The 26,095-nt window shown below is 40.1% G+C and overlaps 1 protein-coding gene across 13 annotated transcripts in view; it reads left to right on the forward strand.

Annotated features, from left to right (window-relative positions):
* Positions 1-25,175, forward strand: part of LOC134204904 (uncharacterized) — a 132,077-nt gene extending 106,902 nt beyond the window's left edge. For all 13 annotated transcript variants that reach the window (XM_062679699.1, XM_062679704.1, XM_062679702.1 and 10 more), the window contains 3 exons: positions 11,455-11,686; positions 22,462-22,727; positions 23,392-25,175. In XM_062679699.1, coding sequence (XP_062535683.1) covers positions 11,455-11,686; positions 22,462-22,727; positions 23,392-24,967 — 2,074 coding nt within the window. In that variant the 3' untranslated portion in view covers positions 24,968-25,175. The remainder of the gene's footprint in view (positions 1-11,454; positions 11,687-22,461; positions 22,728-23,391) is intronic.
* Positions 25,176-26,095: the final 920 nt, after the last annotated feature.

A 26,095-nucleotide genomic window follows, 5' to 3' on the forward strand; every position in this document is an offset into this window, starting at 1 on the left:
TTTGTGTCATAAATATCGGTCCGGGAGAATATGCACGTTCGATAGCAGGCACGTAAAGGATTCGCAATCACATTGTCTGTGGCGTGGCGGCTTGAATGAGTTATTGCATAGGCTCTTCTGTAGGTGGTGCAGGTTGGTCATTCGCGAGTGTTATGATTTATGACTTCTATGTGATATTTTTTTCATTTATCTGTGCTTGTTAGCAATCCCGCTTGTGTGTGCTACGTATACTACTTCCGTAGTCAATAATTACTTGTAACATTTATTATGATGCTTCAGCTGGAAACGGGGTTAGCAATTACGTGACAATTTCACTTGAGATACACATTCTGACGTGGTATTTGTTTCCGATACGGAGCGTGGATATTTTACAAATTGATAAAAAAAACCTAATTAATACGCCTATCTATAACCTTTCTCGTACATTGTTAAAAATAGTCCAATAGTCGATCTGATCCATTTTCAATGGGATAGGATTTGGTTAAAGATAAGTTCTTTAAAAATGAATGAATTTATTCACGCACATACATACATGCTCACACACACAGACAGCCATCACAATGGGTATCCAGCCTTTCAATAAAAAGTTCGTTTTTAGAGTGGACATATGCCTTTCGGTACACCTTGGCAACGTTCGCAGTTTCAAAATCATCATAGGCGATTAAACGCCCAGGTTGGCCAGGAGGAGGTTCTTAGAGATTAGATCGATCATTGAAAAGTTATGTGCATACCAGCTGACGAACGAGAACGGCCTGAAACTAATTGATTTCACCGCTTCCAAGAATATTACCATTCGCAGCAACTACTTCCAGAGCAGCTATTCGTATCGGTACACCTGGAGATCACCACTGTAGACAGAATCACAAAATGATCACGTTCTGAATGATGAAAGCTACTTTCAGACATAGTCGATTTCAGGACCTAACGTGGCGCTAACATCGACTTTGAATAACTGGTGATGGTTGAACTGCGATCAAAACTAAGCGCGTCTTTACAAATATTGACGTCGAAAAAGAGTTGAGGACCATTGGAATAAAGTCAAATAACAACGCAACTGAAAGCAACGTCGGGTTTATTGGACTGATTCAACGGAACGATTGTTTCGACGAAGGGTCCAGACAGAAAAGAAGGGTAGAACATTGAACGCTATACGCGGACAGATAAATCAACCTAAAATTTGAGTTCTAAATGATGAGAATAGCGCAAAAATACTTTTCTTACTCAAAATTTGTGTAGTTTTTTCCATGATCGTTGTCAAAACAAGAGCAATGTGCAAGCACCTCGTCGGGGCTGCTCGGCCCAATAACCCAAATTTGAGTGTAGTCAATACTAGCTGTATGTGTCCGGCCTTGCCCGGAATTGTAAGATTGACTCCGATACAATTTAAAAATGATGAAAGCTGTAGGTCATTTGAGGATAGGGGCACAACTATAGGGTGTAGCGTACACTAGTCACCACTGTCTGAATTTCTCACTTTTTTACAAACTAAGGAAACTCGTTATTGTTCGGTTATACACTCTTTATTTAATTGTTTCCCTAGCACATTATATTTTACAGGATGCCTACTACCTGGAAAAACCTGGAAAACCTGGAATTATCAGGGAATTTCTGCCCACCTGGAAAAAACCTGGAATTATCAGGGAATTCCTGGCATAATCAGGGAAATTTCAATACCGGGTGATCATGAGTGAAATTTTCTCAAAAGATGAAAAAAAAACCTTACAAATATTTTAATAAATATACCAATCAAATCTATTAAAAATGTAGTGAACATTAATTGATCGTTGTTCCGCAAAAAACATTTTGCCATCTTCAAAAGAATTCCTTGAGAATTTCCGAAGCTTTCTTGGTGAAATCTTTGAATTTATTCTGGAAATCAATTAGGCATTGCTTTGTAAATTCTTTTGAGTATTTCCTCGGGAATTCTTTAGGAATATATTCAATAATACTAAATTAGTAAGGATTTTTTAAAGCAATTCCTGGAGGAACTTCAGAAGGAATTTCGGGATCAGTTTTCCAAGGAATATCCGGAGGATTTTTCAAAGAAATCACCCGAAGGGATTTTCGAAAAAAAAAGTGTTAGTGATTTGTGAAGAATTTTGCTAAAAGAATTGTTGAAAGAATAGCCGAAGGAATCCTGAATGGACTTTTCAAATGAGTTTCTAAAGGTATTGTCGACGAATTTCCAAAGAATTCTTAAAAGCAAAATATCCGGAAAAACTCCTCCAGGTGTTTTCTAAAGTTTTCCTCAATATACTTCTGCATGAGTTCCCAAAAAATCCCAAGGAATTTCAGAAGAATTTTCGGAAGGTTTTTACAGTAAAGCCATAAGTAATAGAACATTAAAATTATTCTGCCAAAATATGCTTCAATAAGCTTAATAACCTACTATGATTACGATTAGATTGTTTATCTTAATAAATATCGTGTTAAAGTGGAGAAAGAGAATTGAATGTATGGGGATGGTATCAGGTTGTTGTAAATCATGATATTTATGATCATAAATGGTGTTATCTGAATAGGCTATAAATTGACCGCTTGACACTTATAGTACTGGTACCTTGGCTGCTAGGTCTGAACAAACTAGATATTGGTCACAAACTAGAATAAACTAGATGTTGGTCACGCGAACAAGAGCAACAATAGTAATCTCGGGTATACCCCGTGTCAGGCAAAAGGACGTTAGGCATGAGTACGTTAGGCATAAAGGATGTTAAGCATAAAATGCCCAAAAAACAGCCCACGACATAAAAAGGTAGTATTACGCCTAACGTCATGGACCCAGCAATATCATATTTTTGCATCAACACTTTTCCTGAAAGAGTTTTCGCAAGAAGTTCTGAAGGAATTCCTGAGGAAATTCCCAAACATGTTTCCGGAACAATTCCTTAAGGTCACTCCTGATGGAATCCAAGTTCCAAAGTGCTCGCGTTTTCGGGGCACATCACTCGATTCAGAGGCGGCGCACAATTGTCATTTTTGTTGATTTAGCTTTGTTGCGTCGCAGCATGCGTGAAATAATAAAAATGACATTTGTGCGTTGTTTCCGTATCGAGTGGTGTGCCCCCGAAAACGCGAGTACTTTTAAACTTGGATTCCGTCAGGAGTAACCTTAAGAGGGTTTCTTCACTCTTAAGTTTCTTTAATAAAAAATAGCTGAAATAAAATTCAAAGAAATTTCCAAAAGAATTTTTAATCAAATTCTCAAAGAAGGAATTAAAAAAAACCTAACGTAATCGCCAAATGCATCTCTAAAGCAATTTCCGGAACCATTCCTTGAGATGTTGTTCCTTGAAAGTTTTCGTAAAGAAATTTTCAAATGAAATCCTAGATGAAGTTCTAAGGGAAATTCTGAAGCAATTCCTCAAGTTCCCTCTTTGAAGGAATTTCTGTAATCATTTCCGGAGGATTTGCAATCTATGAAGAATCTATGGAGAAATTTTTAAAGGAATTCTGGAGGAATTTCCTATGCGATTCCTGAAGGAATTTTTGATTGAAAGTAATTTCTGGGTGAACTTGCGAAGGAATTCCTGGAATAATTCTTAAGTAATTTACAACATTGTTTTTGTGAGGCAATCAAAAAATTTCTTTTTAAATTGTTTTTCGCAATACTTACTTGTTTGAATCGATTATTTTGCTGCTATAATCTTTACATGGCAAGTTTGTTTTTACCTGGAAAGTAATGTAAAACACCTGGGAAAAACCTGGAAAAATCAGGGAATTTTGTTTTTGCAGATGAGTAGACACCCTGTTTTAACTTGTGGCCTTAACTTAACTGCACTGGCTAACTGCACACACTCACTTACTGCTCTAACTTAATCTAACAACTGACTGGTGAACCACACTGACTCCACTCCAAAACTGAACGCTTTCTTACTGAACTAACCGAGCTCCCTGAAGCCCGCAAATATCCTCTACAAATCGATATAATTAATAATAATTTTTCCATTGTATCAGCAAACGAAAAGAATTGCACTTTTCATATGCTGTTGCCGATCACTGTGACCACCGCAGCAAAAAATGTGCCTCGGATGGATCATTTTACCTTTGATTGCATAAATTGCGATGATTGAACCTTTCTTATTAACAAGTTGTCTGTTTTCTATAGAATACCATCCTTGTTTTCCAAATGACCCTTCCACCATCTATAATTGTCTCCTTGAGATGCAGAATATGTGTTCCAAATTTGGCTAAAACCGACCAATGCATTCAAATTAGACCTGTGCGCCGGTCATATAATCGGCGGCTGCGGCGTAGTGGTCACTTTTGCCCCGGCGGCGGCGGCGTGAACCGGCGTGGATGAAAAAATCAAAGGCAAAAAAAGTAAATTTTAATGCGGATTTTTGAATTCACGTCGTTTTGATTCACACCGTACAAATCGCCCGTATAAAAATCGACTTCAGTGGATTAAAATTGAAATATTCTATGTTTGTCGATCATCAAACAGCACATTCCATAGTAAATTACCAGCGACACTAATAAATACCTGATCTCAAGATGTTATTTAAATTAAAACTATTTCATTATTCTCTGATTTTGATGAATTAAAAATTATCAACGAATCCTGCTTAACTTTTTGTAACCCTTGAGCAGTATTGAGAACTAGACTTCGGTGTCATAGGACTAATTTGTTAATATTTTTTTCCAAAAATTTTCCCAATTCAAAATAAACTCCAGTCGATTTACTTCTCAATATATCTACTATTCTTTGAGTTACATATACAATTGAGTTTTCGATCCATGTTTGTTTGAGCGGCTGTATATCTAGTATATTTAGAAAATTTGCAGTGCTACTTCGTTCACCTGCTGTGACCCTTGGATCCTGTAAGGCCATTCACGATGGAGTCCACTAATGACAACCACAATGGACAGTTTACTCCCCTCCTCGCGTTCTTGTATGCACAAATCCCAATAGATGATCAACATAACTAAAATGAGCTCTGACTGAGTAAGACTGTGGCACGATGACCAACCAAATTGAATATTTTCTTCAAAAGTTGGTAAAATATGCCAAAAAAGTTCTTGGTGGAGTTCCTGAAGGGATTCGGAGGAAACTACGATTTTTTTCTAAGGTTCATTAGAAATTCCTTTGTAAAACCCTGTAAGAAATTCTGCGGAAGCTTTCATTCGGAAATTTATTAAGGAATGAAATAGTTTCCGAAAGAATTCCTAAAACAATTGCCGAAGAAATTGCTGAAAAAATCTTCGAAGGGGTTCAGAAAGGACTCTCCGAGAGAATAGCAAAAAGAGTTTATAAAGACATTTCTGGCAATTTTTTTTAATGAATTTTCGAAAGAACTTAGTGTAAAATACCTCTTCCGAACTTGGCTAACTCCACTATTGATCCCACGACTCACTTCCCATAAATCACACCAAGGAATTAAAAAAACCTTGCTTCATGTAGACTCGTTTATTCGTCATAAGGAACAAAGGTTTGGGCAAGCTGGCATTGCTTATTATATGTATAGGTATTTTATAATTTTCCCGGTAGAACCGACTTCAAAAATAGTTTACAAGGAAGGAATTCCCGCAGAAAAATCAGAAAGAATCGTTTTAGTAAATTTCGAAAAAAATGTTCTAGGGAATTCCTAGAAGAATTTCCGAATGGTTCCCAAAAGCAATTTCCGAAGATACTTCTTTGAATTAATTTCTGAAGAGATTCCCGAAAAAAAAAAAATGGAAAAATTCCAAAGGAATTCTTGAAGAAATCTAGGAATTACATAAAAAAAACAGTTGGCATTTTCTCTGAAATTCTATTAGGATTTTCTTCGTAATTTCATTTGAGAATTCCTTCGGAAATTCCATCATAAAATCCTTCAAAAATACCTTATCGATTCCTCTGGAAATTCCTTAGGAAAGTATTTTACCTTCAAAAAATCTTTTAGGAGTTCCTTTAGGAATTATTTTCGAAAATCCATTCAGGTTTAAAATAAAAGTTTATTTGAAAATTCCTGCACTAAACCCATCACAAATTTCTTTTTGGAGGAAAAAATGTGTTTTTTAGAACTCCTCCAGAATTTTATTTCTTAAATAATAAAAATTACCGGCCGGAATTCATTCGGATATTCCTCCATGGACTTCTTTAAAAGGTTATTCGTAAAATCTCCGGGATTTCCTTCGGATATTTCTCCAGATTTTTTTTTCGGAAGATCTTCCAGGAGATCCTTTGTAATTTATTAAAAATGAAGCTGTTTCCGATGTAGTTACTTATTAAATTTTCGAAAAAAAAAATCCAAAAATAAACAACAAACAAACAAATACTTTAGGAAAAATGAAGGCATTTGCAAAGAAATTCCTGCAGGAAGTTCCGGAAGAATTCCCGAAGAATGTTTTAAAGGAATTGCTGGAGGAAGAAGTTAGGCAAATTTTGAATGCATTCCTTATGGAAATCTAGAATAACTTTTTCCAGTGATTCGTGAAATAAATGCCGAAACAATTTCAAAAGGAAGAATTTCCGAAGAAAATCTCAAAAAAATCCGAAGAAAATCTCAAAAGAAAGAATGGAATTTTTTAAGGAATTCCTTGAGGAATTTTCACATCCAAAGGAATTTCTCAAGACTCCTCCGAAAGAGATTGTAGGAATTCGTAGAACAAAATCCGAAAGCATCCCTTTAGCAATTTCCGAAAGAAATTCTTAAAGGATTTTCTAAAGAAATCTGTAATAAAAATTCTTAAGGAATTTTCGGAGAAATTTTGTAAGGAATCTCCGAAGGAATACCCAAACAAATTTTAGGAAGAATTCCTAAAATAATCTTCTAATGTTTTTTAAAGCAACTTTTCGGAGGAATATCTGGAGGAATTATCAATTATATTTCTTGATTAATTTCCGAACTAATTTCTGGAGTTTTTTTTCGAAGAAATTCATAAATGAATGTTTGAACGATACTTCTTTGAATATTCTCAGAAGTTCCAGGAATTTCACAATAAGGCTTTTACAATACAGTATCAAATAATTTCATGACAATTAAATTAAATTTTCGTAATGTTTGAAAATACCTGACGTTTCAACTAAATAATTTAACTTAATTCTATGCAGCTAGGCGACAACACCCCAGGGTTACAATAGCTGTGAATAATAAAATAAGAAGCGTTTTTAACTGATGCTCGTAATGTTTGCTCAGCAATATTTGCTTTGCTGATGCTCAGCAAGTGGTTTTTTCAGTTATATTCAGAAATTGATTTCAAAATATAAATTACTTACTCGGGAGTCGGAACAAAAAAATCGGTAAAGCATTCACAGTTGGGATTTAATTATTTTGCTAAATCAGTTTGCCTTATAAGCCAACTGTCCTAATAGCACAAATCTTAAAACAAAGAAATATTTTTGATTTAAATAAAAAAAAATATTGTCAACTTGACTTGAAATTTCTTAAGTGCAACAATTTTCCTGCACCTTTAAGAATGGGGACGTTTTGGGCATGTATCCAGGCCCCACAACAAACCCATTTTGCGAGTCACCTACAAGTTTAGGTGCCCGACAAAATGAGGCCTTGGCTTAATGCATTCCAAAAATCAGTTTAACAATTTATGTATTATTATACTAGATTAGAGCCTCATTCAAACTCTCAAACTAATCAACCAACCTATTAATTACCCAAGACAATGTATGTCACTAAACCGACTTAGAGACACCATCGCTTGAGATAGATTTGAAATTGAATTTTGACGAGATCCACCTTAACAACATTTATAAACTTCCATAAGACTAGTTTAGTACTATTCCAATTAACTCTACCACGCTGTATTTCTTCACAGATACGTATTTCGACCTCAATTATTTGGCCGTTTTCAGTGTCTCGTGCTTGGCTCGACTCGACTTAATTAAATTGATTTTTTTATTGCGATTAGTCACCGGCGTGGCTCGGTTTTCAAAGAATACTCCTCCCTACCCATACTCTTTCTTTTTACAGTGACCCTCCCACCCTCTTTGTAATTGTTTTCTCAAGATGAAGAATCTTCTTCTTCTTCTTATTGGCATTACATCCCCACACTGGGACAGATTGGCATTACATCCCCACGCGCGGCTACAAAGCAAGACCATGCTGAGGGTGGCTGGGTTCGATTCCTGGTACCGGTCTAGGTAATTTTCGGATTGGAAATTGTCTCGACTTCCCTGGGCATAAAAGTATCATCGTGTTAGCCTCATGATATACGAATGCAAAAATGGTAACTTGGCTTAGAAACCTCGCAGTTAATAACTGTGGAAGTGGTTAATGAACACTAAGCTGCGAGCTTATTGAGGCTAACACCTAACACGATGATACTTTTATGCCCAGGGAAGTCGAGACAATTTCCAATCCAAAAATTACCTAGACCGGTACCAGGAATCGAACCCAGCCACCCTCAGCATGGTCTTGCTTTGTAGCCGCGCGTCTGACCACACGGCTAAGGAGGGGAGATGAAGCATACGTGGTCTTGGTTGAAATCGGTCAAGCGGTTCAGAAGTTACACTGAATTGATCGACAGCTAAACAATACCTCTCCCTCCACCCTTCCCCTTTTTCAAATGACTCTTGCATCCCCACTGTAGTCATCTCCTTAGGATAGAGAATATGTGTTCCAAATTTGGTTGATATCGGTCAAGGGGCTTAGAAGTTACACTGAGTTGATCGATAACTAAACAAAACCCCTCCCCCACGCCCTCCTTCTTTTCCTGAGATCATCATACTCCCTTATCGTCGTTTCCTCAACCTTTCTATCGCTAATTCATGGAAATCCATGTTCTCAAACGTTGACCTGTTTTGTATGACGCTCCTGAAGGGCACACACAAAAACTCACGGTCATATTGACCAGGATTTGACTTAGAAATATCTCCGGCATTTCTCAGTCAAATTTACATGTTTATATACCCATACATTTTCCGAAACTGACCTGAGGTTGATGATCGGCCAAACCCATATTCCGTAATCGCCGGTGGAAGGATCGACGTCAACTACCCTCGATACAAAACCAATCGCATCGCATTGTGTCCATATAGGTCCCTAGAGACCATGCGTATGATTTACGATTTGAATATGTCATATCAGATTTTCTAAGCCCGTAGCGCAGACCTAAATGATCTACCACGTCTACTACCCTCAGGACAATACCAATAGCACCACATTATGACCATATACACCCTTAGAGGCCATGCGTATGATTTACGATTTAGATATATCCAAATCGTATGTTCTAAGCTCTCCAAATCGTTCTGAAGTTCAGACCTAAAGAGTCAACCACGACAACGACCCTCGGTACAAAAATAATAGCACCGCATTGTGTCTATATAAGTCCCCAGAGGCCATGCGCATGATTGACGATTTAGATATGTCCAAATCGGATGTTCTAAGCCCTCCAAATCATTCTGTAGCTCAGGCCTAATGAGACTACCACGTCAAGTACCCTCTGTAAAAAACTAAGAACACCGCATTGTGTCCATATAGGTCCATAGAGGTCATGCGTATGCTTTACGATTTATATATGATGTTAAATCATCCTAATCATTATGGAATTCATTATATAATAATCAATTTGGATGTTATCCAAATAATTCTGGTGTTCAGACCTATAGGTCTACTACGTCAACTTCGCTTGGTACAAAATCAATAGCATCGCGTTCTGTGCATATATATTCTCAAAGCCCATGCGTATGACTTGCGTTTTAAATATATCTAAATCGAATGTTATAAGTTCTCCAAATTATTCTGAAGTTCAAATCCATATCATCACATCGACACATCGATATTGTACCAAACGTGATTGAACTGGTTGACCAACGACGAAGGCCCTTCGTAGCTAAATAATAAAAGCACCATTGTAGCGCACTGGACTTAAATGAATCTCATGCGCATGACATCTGAGGACCAATATGAACATAAAGGATTAACCTTCAATTAATACCAAGCGTCTTTGACGTAGTAGACATAAAGGTCTGAGCTCCAGAATTATAGAACTTTGAAAATCTACTTTTAACATGTATAAAACGTAAATCTTATGCATGGCATCTAGGGACCTATACGGACACAATGTGGTGCTATTGGTTGTGTACCGAGGGTAGTTGATGTGATAGACCCTTTGGGTCTCCACTCCAGAATGATTTGGAGAACTTAGAACATCCGATTTGGACATCTAAATCGTAAATCATACGCATGCCCTCTCAGGTCCTATACGGCCACAATGTGGTGCTATTGTTTTTGTACCGAGGGCAGTTCATGTAGTAGACTCTTTAGGTATGAACTCCAGAACGATTTGGAGAGCTTAGAACATCCGATTCGGACTCCAGAACGATTTGGAGAGCTTAGAACATCCGATTCGGACTCCAGAACGATTTGGAGAGTTTAGAGCATCCGATTTTGACATATATAAATCGTAAATCATACGCATGGCCTCTAGGGACCTATACGGACACAATGTTGTGCTATTGGTGTTGTACCGAGAGAAGTTCGTGTGGTAGACCCTATAGGTCTGAGCTCCAGAACGATTTGGAGGGCTTAGAATATCCGATTTGGACATATCTAAATCATACGTCATACGTGTGGCCTGTAGGGACCTATATGGACACAATGTTGTGCTATTGGTTTTGTACCGAGGGTAGTTGACGTTGTAGACTTTTTAGGCTTGAACTCGATTGAAAATGTGGCTTAAATCGTTCACAAACGTTCTGTGCTGAAGCTAATGGGTACCATCTGATCAAAATTCCACTCCTTTGCGTACGATTAAATGGATCTCGGATAAGTGACGCTGAACAGGAGAAAAGCATAGTAAAGGACGTAAAAGCGAAACAACAATCGATTTTATCCCAAAACCATAGTCGTAATATTATTTTGCTTATACTTTCTAGGACACCCTATAGAAGTTCAAAGCTACCGTGTCGTGTTTTGCCTTTGTTCAGTTTGGGCCGCTCGTACCCCAATAAAAATATATAAACGAATAAAATTCGACGGAATATTGATGTAAACAGACAACTCCGCTTAAGCACATACAACGCCAATCCCCAGAAAAATATGAGTATTATGTGATTACTAATTATTTGGAAAAATTAATTCCATACACCTATTCTCAGAATCCCATCGTGCATTGCCATTCTATAGGACACAAAAACAGTTTTATTTATTGATATTCAGTCCATGAAGACCCGGTTACCAAGCAAAAGAGGGCGGACGCGATTTCCGCCCTGGTCGATACAACCTTTTGCATTATATTTCGAGTTGGATTACTTCCAATGCTTCATCATAAATTCTCAGTTATTAACTGTAGAAGTGCATGTTCGTACAGAAAAATACTCCCGTGTATATTATTGTGTCATCGCGTGACAACGAATAAATTTCAAAATCATTGTCATTGCTATTCAAACCAATTCCAACACGCTGCAGTAAAACCTGTTATTTCTGTTGTTACGATGCTCGCATGATATTACGGCGTCCCCGCATGCAAATTTTGTCTAATTACTTTCCGTTATTTTCCATTACCACACAGGTACGGTTCCAGCAGCAGTCAGGCGTCGCAAAGCAGTGGCGATATCTGCCGGATATGCCACTGCGAATCGGACACACACAATCCACTCCTGACACCCTGCTACTGCTCCGGAAGTCTCAAGTTCGTGCACCAAACCTGCCTACAGCAATGGCTGACAGCGTCGGAGACGAATGCGTGCGAACTGTGCAAGTTCCCCTTCATCATGCACACCAAGATCAAGCCGTTCAACGAGGTGAGATAATTTGATGGATGCGGTCGGTGAGGTAACCGTGTTGAATACGAACATTCTACCAGTCATATGTTACACATTATAAATAAGTATTGTCTATGGGACCGTACACATATTACGTAGGCACTTATGGGGAGAAGGGGGGGGGGTCTGTCGTTTTCTTATGTTTGACCTGAGTTCCTGTAAGTATTTAGGAGCTAAATAGCTAAAAGAAATTCTCTCCAAAACCTTCGATTTTTTTTTAATTCTTCCAGAAATGTTTTCAGCAAATCTCCAGATTTATTTTTATTCTCCCAGCAATTTCTTCCGGAAATTTCGCTAGAAAATTCATCTGGAGATAATTCAGAAAATTCATCCAGTAATTATTTCACAAAATCCTCCAGAAATTCCTTTAGTAACCCATTCAGAAGTTTCTCCTCTATTTATTTCTCCAGAATTTTTACACGAATTCTTTCATTTGTTTCAGATTTTACTTTAGGAGTTCCGTCAGATGTTCCTTCAGGAATTCAATTTAAAATTACTTCAGAAACTCTTTTGGGTATTCCTTTAGGAAACTCTTCTAAAATTCTTAGAAGAAATCATTCGAAAATTCATTCCAAAATTCCTTTACAAACCTCTTCGGAAATACCTGAAATTATTTCCACGGGAATTCCTAAAGTGAGGAAATTTCCAAAAGAATCTTTCAATCAATTTCCGAAGGAATTTCCAAAGGAATTCGTTGACGGATCTCCGAAGGAACTCTTGAAGGCATATTTGAAGAAATTGTTGTGAGTATTTCCTAAGTAACCACAGGAGAAATTCATGAATGCTAGATGTTTCCCTCAAGAATTCGTTTTTGAAATTCTTAGGAATTTATTCGGAAATTACTAGGTTTTCCTTTCGTGAAGGAATTTCTGGAAGAAGTATTGATTTTTAAGAGCTTTGGAGACGAGAAACAACGCAGAACTTAACAGGAGCGTTCATTGCGAACAGGTTTTCACTGAATGGAGGTTCGATTAGGAAGGAAAAAATCTTGTAACAAATCTAGTTCCTAAGGTCAAAGTTACTCTACGTAACGTTGCCTGAATTGTAGTAGTGGTGCTGGACAGGGATCGCGATTGCTTCGTTTTTCAACGCCCCCTCTCAATCGGTTATGCCGAATTTTGATTGTAAATCATGTTCTTTGCCAGTCCAATACAACCACGATTATCTTCGTAAATTGGGATTGTTGTCGTCTTTGATTTACAGTTTAGATCTTCCAGGAAGCAGGAGTCTCCAAAACGCTTCACTAACAGCGTAGCAGGGGGGCAACATATTCCGCTTCACTTGATGAAGTCGATACCGTTACTTGTTTTCTGCTTTTCCACGATACGGTCGATCCGAACACTTTGAAAAGAAAACCACAGTAACTGATTTTCTATCTTCTTAATCCGACGCCCAGTCTGCATCTACAAATCCGATTAACGGTGATGAGGATTCTTATCGTTTGTATAGCAAACCGAGTTTGGTAGTCTCCTTTAGGTATCTCACAAAGCGATTGAAAGCCTGCCAATGATGATCTACTGGATTCTCCTGGTAACGGTAGCTTACCGGAAAACAAAGATAGGGTCGAATACAAAGTAGAGCCCACAGGTTCGGGTCGGGTACGGGTGTGTGAGATATAAAAATGTCGGGTCCGGTAAGGTACGGGTTTAAAAATAAAATACTGAATATTATTTTATTCAGTTTTAATAATTCTTAGGCTAGTTCGTTGTTTGGGCTTACATCCTTTTCGATTTAAAGAGAACCAGAAAAATATCTAGGGTACAGTTCGGGTTTAAATAATTATATAATATCGGGTTCGGGTCGGGTATGGGTTAACGAATGCAAAAATTTTCGGGTACCGGACGGGTTCGAGTTTTACAAAGTTTTTTATTCCGGGTTCGGGTCAGGGCCGGGTTTGAAGGAAATTTACAAATCGGACTCGGGTTTGCAAAATGTGAAATCCGACCATCTCTAATACAAAGCATTTGATACTTCAATCTTCCAAGAAGTTCTCTGTAGGGTTCTCGTGCTTTATTTCCAGTTCGACTCAATTGCAATCCTTTTTCCATGGGAGTTTTTTTTCGCGTTGCAGCAGTCCGTCATGTTGAATTTATTCGGACCCTCTCCTTTTTTTGATCGTATTCAAACTTCATTTCAAGAAAGAACCTTGCCTCACCGCAATCCGACATTTCAAATTCACTGGAGAGTTGTTGCTTCAACTTTTCTACAGATCGAATGTTTCTCCCAGCGATCAATAAATCATCCATATACAAATCCGAGCTTCATTTATTATTATTATTGATTCAGACTAAGACCGAAGTGGCCTGTGCGGTATATAAGAGTCTTCTCCATTCGGCTCGGTCCATGGCTACACGTCGCCAACCACGCAGTCTACGGAGGATCCACAAGTCATCTTCCACCTGATCGATCCACCTTGCCCGCTGCGCACCTCGCCTTCTTGTGCCCGTCGGATCGTTGTCGAGAACCATTTTCACCGGGTTACTGTCCGACATTCTGGCTACGTGCCCGGCCCACCGCAATCGTCCGATTTTCGCAGTGTGAACGATGGATGGTTCTCCCAACAGCTCATGCAACTCGTGGTTCATTCGCCTTCTCCACGTACCGTCCGCCATCTGCACCCCACCATAGATGGTACGCAGCACTTTCCTTTCGAAAACTCCAAGCGCGCGTTGGTCCTCCACGAGCATCGTCCAGGTCTCGTGTCCGTAGAGGACTACCGGTCTAATGAGCGTTTTGCAGATTGTCAGTTTGGTACGGCGGCGAGTATGTACGTGTGTAAGTATGTACGATTTCCAGCCACTATGCGTCTCCGAATTTCTCTGCTGGTGTCATTTTCGGCAGTCACCAGTGAGCCCAAGTACACAAATTCTTCTACCACCTCGATTTCGTCACCACCGATGGAAACTCGCGGTGGGTGGCTCACATTGTCTTCTCTTGAACCTCTTCCTATCATGTACTTCGTCTTCGACGTGTTGATGACTAGTCCGATCCGCTTAGCTTCCCTCTTCAGTCTGATGTAGGCTCCCTCCATCTTCTCAAAGTTACGTGCCATAATATCTATGTCGTCGGCGAAGCCAAATAGCTGGACGGATTTATTGAAAATTGTACCACTCGTTTCGAAGGGCCTCGAGAATGCCCCTGAAACTCGAACTACGCACATCACCCGATCCATCGTCGTTTTGATCAACCGTGTCAGTTTATCCGGAAAACCGTGTTCGTGCATTAGCTGCCATAGCTGGCCCCGATCGATTGTATCATATGCGGCTTTGAAGTCGATGAATAGATGACGTGTGGGCACGTTGTATTCGCGGCATTTCTGCAGTACTTGGCGAATGGCGAATACCTGGTCCGTAGTGGAGCGTTCGCCCATAAAACCCGCATGGTACTGCCCCACGAACTCCCTTGCAATTGGTGCTAGTCGACGGCATAAAATTTGGGAGAGTACCTTGTAGGCGGCGTTCAGCAATGTGATTGCGCTACAATCGTAGTTGCTACAATCCAGCTTATCGCCCTTTTTGTAGATGGGACACACGACACCTTCCATCCACTCCTGCGGCAAAACTTCCTCCTCCCAAATCTTGGTAATGACCCAGTGCAGCGCTCTAGCCAGTGCCTTACCACCGTGTTTAAATAGCTCTCTTGGTAGTTGGTCAACCCCAGAGGCTTTATTGTTCTTCAGCCGGCCAATCTCCTCCTGGATTTCCTGAAGATCCGGAGCCGGTAGAATTATGTCCTGTGCGCGTTCTCCCAGGTCCATCACCTTATCGCCATCTTCGTCTGCCACATCGCCATTCAGGTGTTCTTCGTAGTGCTGCCGCCACCTTTGGATCACCTCACGCTCGTTCGTAAGAAGGTTCCCGTTTATGTCCTTACACATATCAGGCTGTGGCACGTGGCCCTTACGTGAATGGTTTAACTTCTCATAGAACTTTCGTGTGTTATTAGCGCGGTACAGTTCCGCCGTCTCTTCACGGTTTCGATCTTCCTGCTGGCGCTTTTTCCTCCGGAAAATCGAGTTTTGTCTGTCTGCCGAGTCTCTATCTCTTATATATAACAAACTTAAAAGGTTGTATGTAAAAACCCCTTTAAAATCTTATTTTTCATTCTAACTCTTTCCAATGATTTTTCCCATTTTCCGTCTCTTCTACAAAGTTGTTAAACAAGCAAAATTACTTGTTTTTGCTTAACATTGTATCATTCCATCTCTCATACAACACAAATTATCTTTAAATTATACATATTTTTAGAGGAATTTCCACTTGTAATTACTCCCTTAATTGTGAAAAGTCGCAAGTTTCTTCACGATATGCTGACAGTCGCTCATTTCATCTTTTTACTGAAATTGAAAACTTTTGTCGACAAGAGTCTTCTCGATTGCTGTGTTAAAAACTTGTAAACCCATAAAAAATCATAATATTTGAATAACTTTGGTTTTATAAGCATGAGCATTATGACCGCACAATTCGTAGTTGCTACTCCGTGATTGACTGAACTTGCGAAATTGTACAGAGAACGCACCGTCCCGGTCCTGTGTATGAATCAGGAGAGAGGATCTTCCGCCAACCATCCTTAGGCAAGTACTTGTTCAGCTCAAACAGATCTCTTCCTGATGCCTCCCCTGATTCCAGCTGCAGAGTGAATGCAGAGTCTCAAGCCGTTAGAACCCGCAATCGGACACCGGGACGCACACTTGCCGCTGGCCGTGAGGAAGACCCTTATCCGTTCATCACAGTCGAGCCATTCCAGTCTACGCTCATCAGCCGTCCCGGTCCTGTGTATGAATCAGGAGAGAGGGTCTTCCGCCAACCATCCTCAGGCAAGTACTTGTTCAGCTCAAACAGATCTCTTCCTGATGCCTCCCCTGATTCCAGCTGCAGATTGAATGCAGAGTCTCAAGCCGTTGGAGCCCGCATTCGAACACCCTTATCCGCTCATCACAGTCGAGCCGTTCCAGTGTACGTTCAACAGTCGTCCCGGTCCTGTGTATGAATCAGGAGAGAGGGTCTTCCGGCAACCATCTTCAGGCAAGTACACTCCTAGTAGGATAGGCTCATTGCCTGACATCTCGCGTGATTCCAGCCGCAGTGTGATTGGTGAGCTTCAGGCTGCTCCGTATATCGTCTCAGCCAGCAGGCCGCCAAACCACGATTCACCGCCTCTGCCAGTTACACCTACCAGCACTCGGCATTCCTCAAACAACTTGATATCTGTTTACTACCAGAACGTGAGAGGGTTGCGCACAAAAATCAGTCAGCTTCGTTTGGCGTTATCCAGCTGTGACTATGACGTGCTCGTTTTCACGGAAACGTGGCTACGATCAGATATCAGAAAAGTACCGAAATTTCTTTCGATTACAATTTTTTCCGTTGTGATCGCAACGATTTAACTAGTCATCATTCATGAGGTGGTGGCGTTTTAGTCGCAGTCAGAAATTCACTGAAAAGTTAATGTGTATCGTTAGCTAACTCGGTTGAACTGGAACAAATCGCAGTCCACATTAAGTCGAAGCCTCGTTCGCTTTTCGTTATTGCTGTGTATCTTCCGCCAAACTCTAGTATGCAGTTATACGTTGCTCATGCGAATGCTGTACGTTCCATAGCAGACAATTCCTCTGAGTCTGATATAGTTCTATCTATTGGTGACTATAACCTTCCATCTTTGCGCTGGAATTTCGATGTTGATATCAACGGGTACGTCCCTTCCAACGTTTCCACTGACACTGAGCTGAACTTCACGGAAGCAATGTTTACCAATGGCTTGAGGCAAATTAACCATGTTGTAAACATAAATGGAAGACTTCTCGATCTGATATTCACAACTCTCCCTGAGATCGTTGATATAATTGAGCCAACATCTCCGCTACTGCCTATTGATATCCACCATAAACCAATCATCGTACTTCTTGACGAGAATGTCATGCCAGCATTACCTGTTGACGTAGACTGTTTTATATATGACTACTCGGCATGCAACTTCGATCTGATTAATTCTACTTTTGACGACATCGATTGGACATCATCTCTGCGGTCTGATACAGTGGACGGAAACGGCTATCGGCCCTCTACGAACTTTTCTTTGAAGTTATCAACACACACGTTCCTCATAAGAAGCGTGCCTCAAAGTCTGATTTTAATCAACCTTGGTGGACTCCTGAGTTACGTAACCTTCGCAACAATCTCCGCAAGCTGCGTAGTCGATACTTCGTAACAAAGAACGTTTCTGACAGGGACAGACTTCGTGATTTCGAGCTGGAATATAAAGCAATTCTTTCTTCTGCCCACAAAAACTATGTGCACAACGTTCAAGCTTCTGTGAAAGAGAATCCTTCCCGTTTCTGGAACTACATTAAAAAGAGGAAGAATGACAACGGTATCCCCAGTTTGGTGAAATTTAATGGAACTACTTCAGGAACAAGCAATGAAGCAGCTAACCTTTTTGCTGCCTACTTCGAAAGTGTTTTCTGTAGAGCATCTCCTGTCCGTCGACAGAATTGTTTTGGTCAAATACCTTCCTACAACATCAGCTTACCATGCTTTCAGTTTTCTCCTGATGAGATTCGAACAGCTCTGGATGATCTTGACACATCTAAAGGTCCAGGAACAGACCATCTTCCTCCTGCATTTTTTAAGGATTGCGCCGCCACGTTAGCAACCCCAATTGCTGCAGTGTTCAACCGCTCGTTCCAAGACAGAGTGTTTCCATTAGCTTGGAAAACCGCGTCCATAATACCGATCCATAAATCTGGAAGCCGAAATTGTGTCACTAACTATCGGGGAATATCTATCCTCTGCTGTTTAAGCAAGGTTTTTGAAAAGCTGATCCACGCAAGATTGTATAGAGCCGCTGCACCGATTATCTCGAGCTGCCAGCATGAATTTATGAAAAACCGCTCAACAACAACAAATTTGATGTGTAACGTGTCAACCATATCTCGAGAGCTTGAAGCCAAGCGACAAGTTGATTCCATATATGTCGATTTTGCAAAAGCTTTCGACACTGTACCCCATGATATTATTATCGACAAACTGAATCACATAGGATTTCCAGCGTGGATCACAGAATGGCTGCACTCTTACCTATCTGGTCGCAAGGCTTTTGTGACGGTGAACTGCAGGCGCTCCAATATCTTTTCAATAACATCTGGAGTACCTCAAGGCAGCGTCCTCGGCCCTCTAATATTTGTCATCTACATTAACGACCTCGGTTTAGTGATTTCATCAAGCAATATTTCATATGCTGACGACCTGAAATTTTTCCGCGTAATTGCATCTCGTGCTGATTGTGCTGTTATTCAGGACGACATTAATTGTTTGTCTGTTCGGTGTGGCGACAACGGCATACGCGTAAACAGTAAAAAATGCAAGGTCATAACTTTCACACGTTCCGCCAACGCTATCCTGCAACATTATTCCATTGGACCGGACGACTTGGAACGCGCCAGCTCTATTTGTGACCTAGGAGTAACCATCGATGCGAGGTTGAGATTTAACGAACACATCAGCATCATAACATCCAAGGCATACACTGTGCTGGGACTTATCCGTCGTCAGGCTTCAGCGATGTTTACTGTATAAAAACACTGTTCTGCTCATTGGTACGGAGCATTTTAGAATACGCTTCATCAGTTTGGTCTCCATGTTACCTGGTCCATACGTTGGCGCTCGAAAGAATTCAGAAAACTTTCATTAGGTTTGCTTTAAGACAGCTACCTTGGAACGATCCATTTAACCTCCCGAGCTATCCAAGTCGTTGCAAGCTGATCGACTTGGAAACGCTTTCCGCCAGGCGCCTAAAAATGCAGAGATTGTTTATCATCGATCTCCTGACAGGGAATCTGGATTGTCCCGAGCTATTGGAGCTCGTACGTTGGAATGTTCCCTCATGCAGATTGCGAAACTCGCCTTTATTTGTGATCCCTTTTCACAGAACAAACTTTGGCTACAATAATTGTTTTGATTTGTGTGTCCGTTCTTTTAACGATGTTTGTAACAAGTTCGATTTTATTCTGTCCAAAAATGTGTTTAGTGCTAGGATTAGAGAATTAGAATAATTTAGCTATTAAGGAAGCAATCTGTGTGACATGGTCGAAGATGGTGTACTAATAAATAAATAAATAAATTAGTTACCCATTCTCAATGTACACGTTTCGAGAGCTCAAATATTTAAAGTCAATAACGACGCCGGACACGTCCTTACGGTCATATAGGAAGGGAAGGATTGTTAGCCCGACTCTCGTTGCTACTAGAGACCGAGTATACCTCTGCATCTCCACGATTGTCTTGGGATAGGATATCGTTTAAGTTACAAAGGATAATTTATCTGGATTCACTTCGGTATACGATGCGATCTATGGGATGGGAAATAACACTAATACGCTGTTTCGCGACGAAGTAAATAAACGAATAACTTTGGTTTTATAAGAGATAGAAAATTACAATGTTCAGCAAAAACATGTATTTTTGCTATTTTACCAACTTTGTAGAAGAGACGGAAAATGTGAAAAATCATTAGAATTAGTTCTAGCTAAAATAATGTTTTAAAGGGTTCCATAACACACATAAAACGTTTGTTTAAAGTTATTTAAAGTTATATGAAGCTATATAAAAGTTTGTAAGACAAATTAAAAAAAAAAATCATAACAAAATTATATATTTTATATTTATATAAGAATTCATAAAACATATAATTCTAAGAATTCAAATTGCTGTAAGTATTCGAGTGATGTCAAAAATACAATAAACGTACACAGCACACATGCCGAAGTGTTTCAATTTGATTAAAACAGCAGAAACATCTGCTGCAGGTATATTTTAGGACAAACGAGGACGCATTGATCACTGGGCTGTTTGATCCCGTTGTATCAAAAGCTAGAGGTTGGCCGAGAAGTCGGAGGAAGTTGTTTACAAAAGATACTAAAACTAAAACTACTACTAGCCAACACTTGAAGTGATTTGACTTGGCATGAGATTGCGAGTGATTTGACTATGCGTCCAATTTGGGAATCTCGAGCTCGTTCAGTAGCCGCTAGGTTGCGAAGGTCGACGGAGGTCCTTCGTAGCTTAGTTGGTTAAAGCACCAGTCTAGCGTACGGTAGGGTCATGGTTTCGAGTCCCATCGAAGGGAAAGTGGTTACCTCCAATACATTTTCCAAATCAATATCTTCCACATAACGTACATATTCACATAGGGGGAATGACGGCTTTGGCAGGTTTTGTTCTATTATTGTCAGGGGGTTTTTTATGACTGATTATGCTCAAATTTGGCCTAAACATTCTTTTCATATTAAAGAATATTGTGGACAAATTTCATAAAATTCGGTCGACAAAAACCTCCCTGACAATAATAGAACAAAACCTGCCAAGGCCGTCTTTTCCCCTATGAGTTTTCATAACATTGTAAACAAATATTATGATTTTTTATGGGTTTACAAGTTTTTAACACAGTAATCGAGAAGACTCTTGTTGACAAAAGTTTTCAATGTCAGTAGAAAGATGAAATGGGCAACTTTCAGCATATTGTGAAAAAATTTGCGACTTTTTGCAATTAAGGGAGTAATTCATTCCTATCTCATTTGTTTTTTCAATACATTTTTAGGGAGATTAATCATCAAACTGTTTTTATCGAAAGATGCGCTCTGGAAATAACGAAATAAAATACTGTGCCCTGAAGGTCTTCAAGCCAATGGCCAATGTAACAAATATATTAATTGTCTATATCCACTTATAAACAGAAAATCAAGACTTTGTCTTAAGGTCACTCCTGACGGAATTCAATTTTCAAAGTACTCACGTTTTCAAGGGCACACCATTCGATATGGAAGCAACGCACAACTGTCATTTTTATTTCTTCACGCATGCTGTGCCGCAGCAAAGTTTCATCCAAGTCTCAATTGTCGAGTCTGTCATTTTTGTTGATTTAGCTTTGCTGCGTCGCAGCATGCGTGAAATAGTAAAAATGACAGTTTGCATTGCTTCCGTATCGAGTGGTGTGCACTCGAAAACGCGAGCACTTTGAAACTTGGATTCCGTAAGGATTGACCTTAAGAACAAACTTTTGATTTACAAACAATTTTTTAGACCAGCCATGTTATATTCTGTCAATATGGACTAGTTGCTGTAATACCAGAAAGATGGCACTTCATAGGTTTGAAAATAAAATTCGAAAAATGATTCTGAAGTTGCCTTCGTGGTACCAATGAACTTCATAGAATTTCTAATATTGAGACATTGCAACAAATGTCCGACAATATAATTTCCAATTTTAGACAAAAGGGTAAGGGTACAAGGAGCTAATCTATTGCTTCGATTAGCTCCTTGTACCCTTAGGGCCAATTTCTTCACCTCCGCTGACATTAATAAAATGAAACAGTGTGAAACATCTGCGGAATAGTACAGACCACGAATTGGAACATTGCGAAATGTTATACAATCTCAAAGTCACTTTCTTTCAACTGCATTGATTGCTACTAGCCCTGCTAACAAGATTATCTGCTAGCTACGTACAACACTGAAAGACATAAATCCAAATATCACTTACGAAGCGACATTATATTTACTATTAGCTGCACTAATCCTCACTCGTCGAACTTGACTTCTCGACGTAAAAGAATTCAATTAAATTCCGACTCATGGCGTTAGTGCGATGGATCACTGATTACAACGTGCACACCAACTGCTTACCTACTTGTTTATATTCCTATATAGCTTCGAACGAGAGTACGTATTAATGTGCTATGTTTTCTTTTCCGTTTGCAGTGGCGAAGTCTGGAGATGTCCGGGGTGGAACGGCGGCGGCTGTTCTGTGCGGTTCTGTTTCACTGTGCCGCAGCCCTGTGTGTGATATGGTCCCTGTGCGTGCTCATCGAACGGGCTGCCGAGGAGGTGCGCCGCGGACTGATTGGGTGGCCCTTCTGGACCAAGCTGGTCGTGGTGACGGTGGGCCTGACCGGCGGGGTCGTTTTCATGTACATCCAGTGTAAACAGTATTTGAACTTGTGCAACCGGTGGCGCGCTCGGAATCGGTATGATTGATAAATGTTTAGATTATGATTATAGAGTTAGCGGAATTAAATATGTTCAAAGACCAAGAATACGAATTCCTTTTGTCCCTGTTAATTTCGATTAGGTGTTGTGTACATTAGGGTTACTTGACTTCAAATTGAGTAGGTACCAACTAATGGAACTAAATTGAATAGTACAAGATTTAGATTTGTTGTAGCGTAATTTGTGTTATTTAAAAACATTACTCGAAATGGTCGCAATTCTCGCTTAACTTTTCAAAAGGTCCTAAGTAACATTTTTTTCATGAATTAATTTGAATACAACAATCAATAGCTTTCATGTTGATCTATTGATTGCGCTAATCAAATTAATTCATGAAAAAAATGTTACTTAGGTCCTTTTGAAAAGTTAAGCGAGAATTGTTTTAACAATATATGCCATTGGTTTCAATTTCACGCTCCATTTCACCGTACTTTAAACTTTCTTTTCACGTTTGGTTTTCGTTCGCCTAAGATTTTCGATTTTCGCACATATCTCTGATGTTATTCAACCGTGCACATATTATTTCCATCTGCGTCTGCTCAGTAAATCATTGTACTCACGTCACCATAGTTAAGAAATGTTAAACATGTTTCGTTCAGTTTGAAAATAAACAAATTGTAATAATTCTCTTACCTGTTTTAGGATTCTTCTGATCCAGAATGCGCCAGAAAAGATGCACCCGCCGCAGTCTCCCGGAATTCAGCGGTTTCCTCGTGTTCGCACGGCAGCCATGAGCGGCGGTGTTGGTCACAACGGAAGTGGAAGTGGTGGCCCGGGCAGTAGCGCTAGCTACAATTCCGGTAATAACGGTGGCCCACTGCATCGTGGTTACCATCAGCAGTTGATCGGATCCATCGGCGGTGGACATGCCTGCGAGCTGCAAATAAACCAACAAGGTCAAATCATAGCGGCCAATATTGAGAACAGCTCGATCAATTACGATCGGGATTGGACGTTGGATGATATCAGCCAGATGTCGTTCAAACCATGTCCACAGGGAAGTGGCAGCTTAACTCCAATGCCGTTCCACGATTCGGCGCATAACGTTTGCGAAGGAAGCGGCAGCGGAAGTGGTGTTGTTGTTGCCACTCATAGGTACTCAGCGATATCCGGCTCATCCAATACGGTTCATGAGGAGGATCAGCTGCAGCAGCATTCTAGTATTAATGAGAGAACCAATGGCAGTTGTGGCAGTGGTAGTGCCAAAACAGCTGATCTAAATTTGTTCAAAATGCCAACCGCAGAACTTAGTAATGTTAATAGCAGTTCCGGAGTGCTACCTTTGACAACTGGCGGAAGGTATCCTAACTCAGCAATATTTTTAGAAAATCGTGATATTTTAGATGACCCTCCGTGTCATGATCATGTGATCAACAATCCGGGGAAGCTGTATAACCGTCGATCAACGGTTCTTGGTAGCGGGAGTAACAGCTTCACTCATGTAGACCCGCGGAACGATACCCGTAGATATTCCGATACCAAACTTCTTCAACAGCAAAAGCTCACATATGTTAGTGAACAACCTGTTGATAACAGCCCTACCAAAGATCAACTGTTGCTAAATCCTAAGAGCATCATCTACGATATGACAAATTTCTTGGGTCCAGTCGTTGCACAGGATCAGGAAGGTAGTCCTACCAGCTCACATCACCAGGTTCACCGACCTACGCATCATCGTCATCATCATCACCACCACCACCGCCACGCACTAATGGCTGGAGACAGTCCTAGCCATCGGATGCAAACCACCGACATTCAATTTGACAATAACTGTGATGAAGATTCGGCTCGACCTCGAGCTACCTCATACGATCCCTTGGAGCTCAATATCCAAGAAATGCTCGAACTCGACATTGCCAACATTCAGCGGCTGCACGAGAAAAAAAGCTCTCTCGGCAACATCTCTCAGCACTCGTCCTCCTCGTACTGTCCGGACGATCCGTCCTCACCGTGCCTCGGTCCATCGCCTGCAAAGGTGCGTCCAACGATTTGCGCCTCAGCCTCGAACACGCGACTGCAGCATCAGCAAGAAGCCATCCAAATACAACTCCAAACGCCTCAGCAATTGCAGTCACAGTCAGCAGAACACCATCGTCCGATAGAAGCACCCAGCAGCAGTCAACAATTTAACAGTAACCGACTGAAACTGTTTAAGTCGTTGCCGAACTTGAGCGCCAGTAGTGAAAACTTGCTGCCTCCGCCGAAACGTTTCGATTAGGTACTTTTTATCTCGTTTGTGCCGATGACATAGGATTCCCAGATAAGACTGTATCACAAAACGCTGAAACATTTTGCTACATATTGAGCTGCAATTTGAAACGATAAATAGTTAGCAAACCCTTTTATATTGACATTGAACTTTTCTATGTTTGCAATTTCTCTTCATAAGAATCAGATCCCAATATATTTAGTCTGGATTGTTTCCGACATCACTTCATTTTACTTTTATTTATATTGTACATCGAGGTGGACTTCGCACTGAGCAGTACTTTTTGTTCAGTCAAAATCTGGTCGATTTATCCTGTTAGATGCGTGCTCCATTTCTTGTATGACTCGTACACTGCCGTGAATCACATATCTGTCCCATCTTTGCTGGGTTTCCTATTCATATGGGACAAATATGCGATTCACGGCAGTACACTATATCGAGAGTTATGTTCTTCAAATTATTCCGACATTCTGGCTACACACTCGGACCACCACAATTGGCTGATTGATTTCATTTTCTAGAAAACGTTTCAAATTCATCACTGCCAATACAATTTTATAATGATCTTCTGTTGACATATTGGTGGCCAGTATGGCTATTTGCTTGGGTGCTCTCTTCAGTCTAACTTAATCGTGACCGCGCATTAATTACAAAAATCAAACTTATTGCCCTGTTTATTATTGGGACATACGACTTTAATTTTTTCTCTAGTAGAACTTTCTTCACCTGCCAAATTTTGGCAAACTCGAACTATCTATCTATTGCATTTTTACCGAATTTTAGAAGCACTCCTGGTAGTTTATCAATGCAATCCTAGAGATTTTAATGTTTTTCAGTCGTTCTCTCCATGGACTTGTTGGAAATTTAGCAGGAAATATAATGTCCTATGTGTGCGTTCCTAAGTTGTACATCATGCCACTCTGGGAGTCTACCAAATCGCCATCAATGTGCCCTCTGTTGCATTGCCTAGTGCCTCTGGATTACTAGTCGCTCGTTTTGTGATGTTGGTCTATTGGCAGACGCTTTTTTTTAATTCGAGTTTTGTCGACATCGTTCCATTAAAATCAGTGGTTACGATACGTGCACTGCCGTTATACGCATATTTGTCCCATATTTGCTGAGATTTCCTATATACAT

Source organism: Armigeres subalbatus, unplaced genomic scaffold (assembly GCF_024139115.2).
Source record: "Armigeres subalbatus isolate Guangzhou_Male unplaced genomic scaffold, GZ_Asu_2 Contig948, whole genome shotgun sequence".
Classification (NCBI taxonomy): Eukaryota; Metazoa; Arthropoda; class Insecta; order Diptera; family Culicidae; genus Armigeres; species Armigeres subalbatus.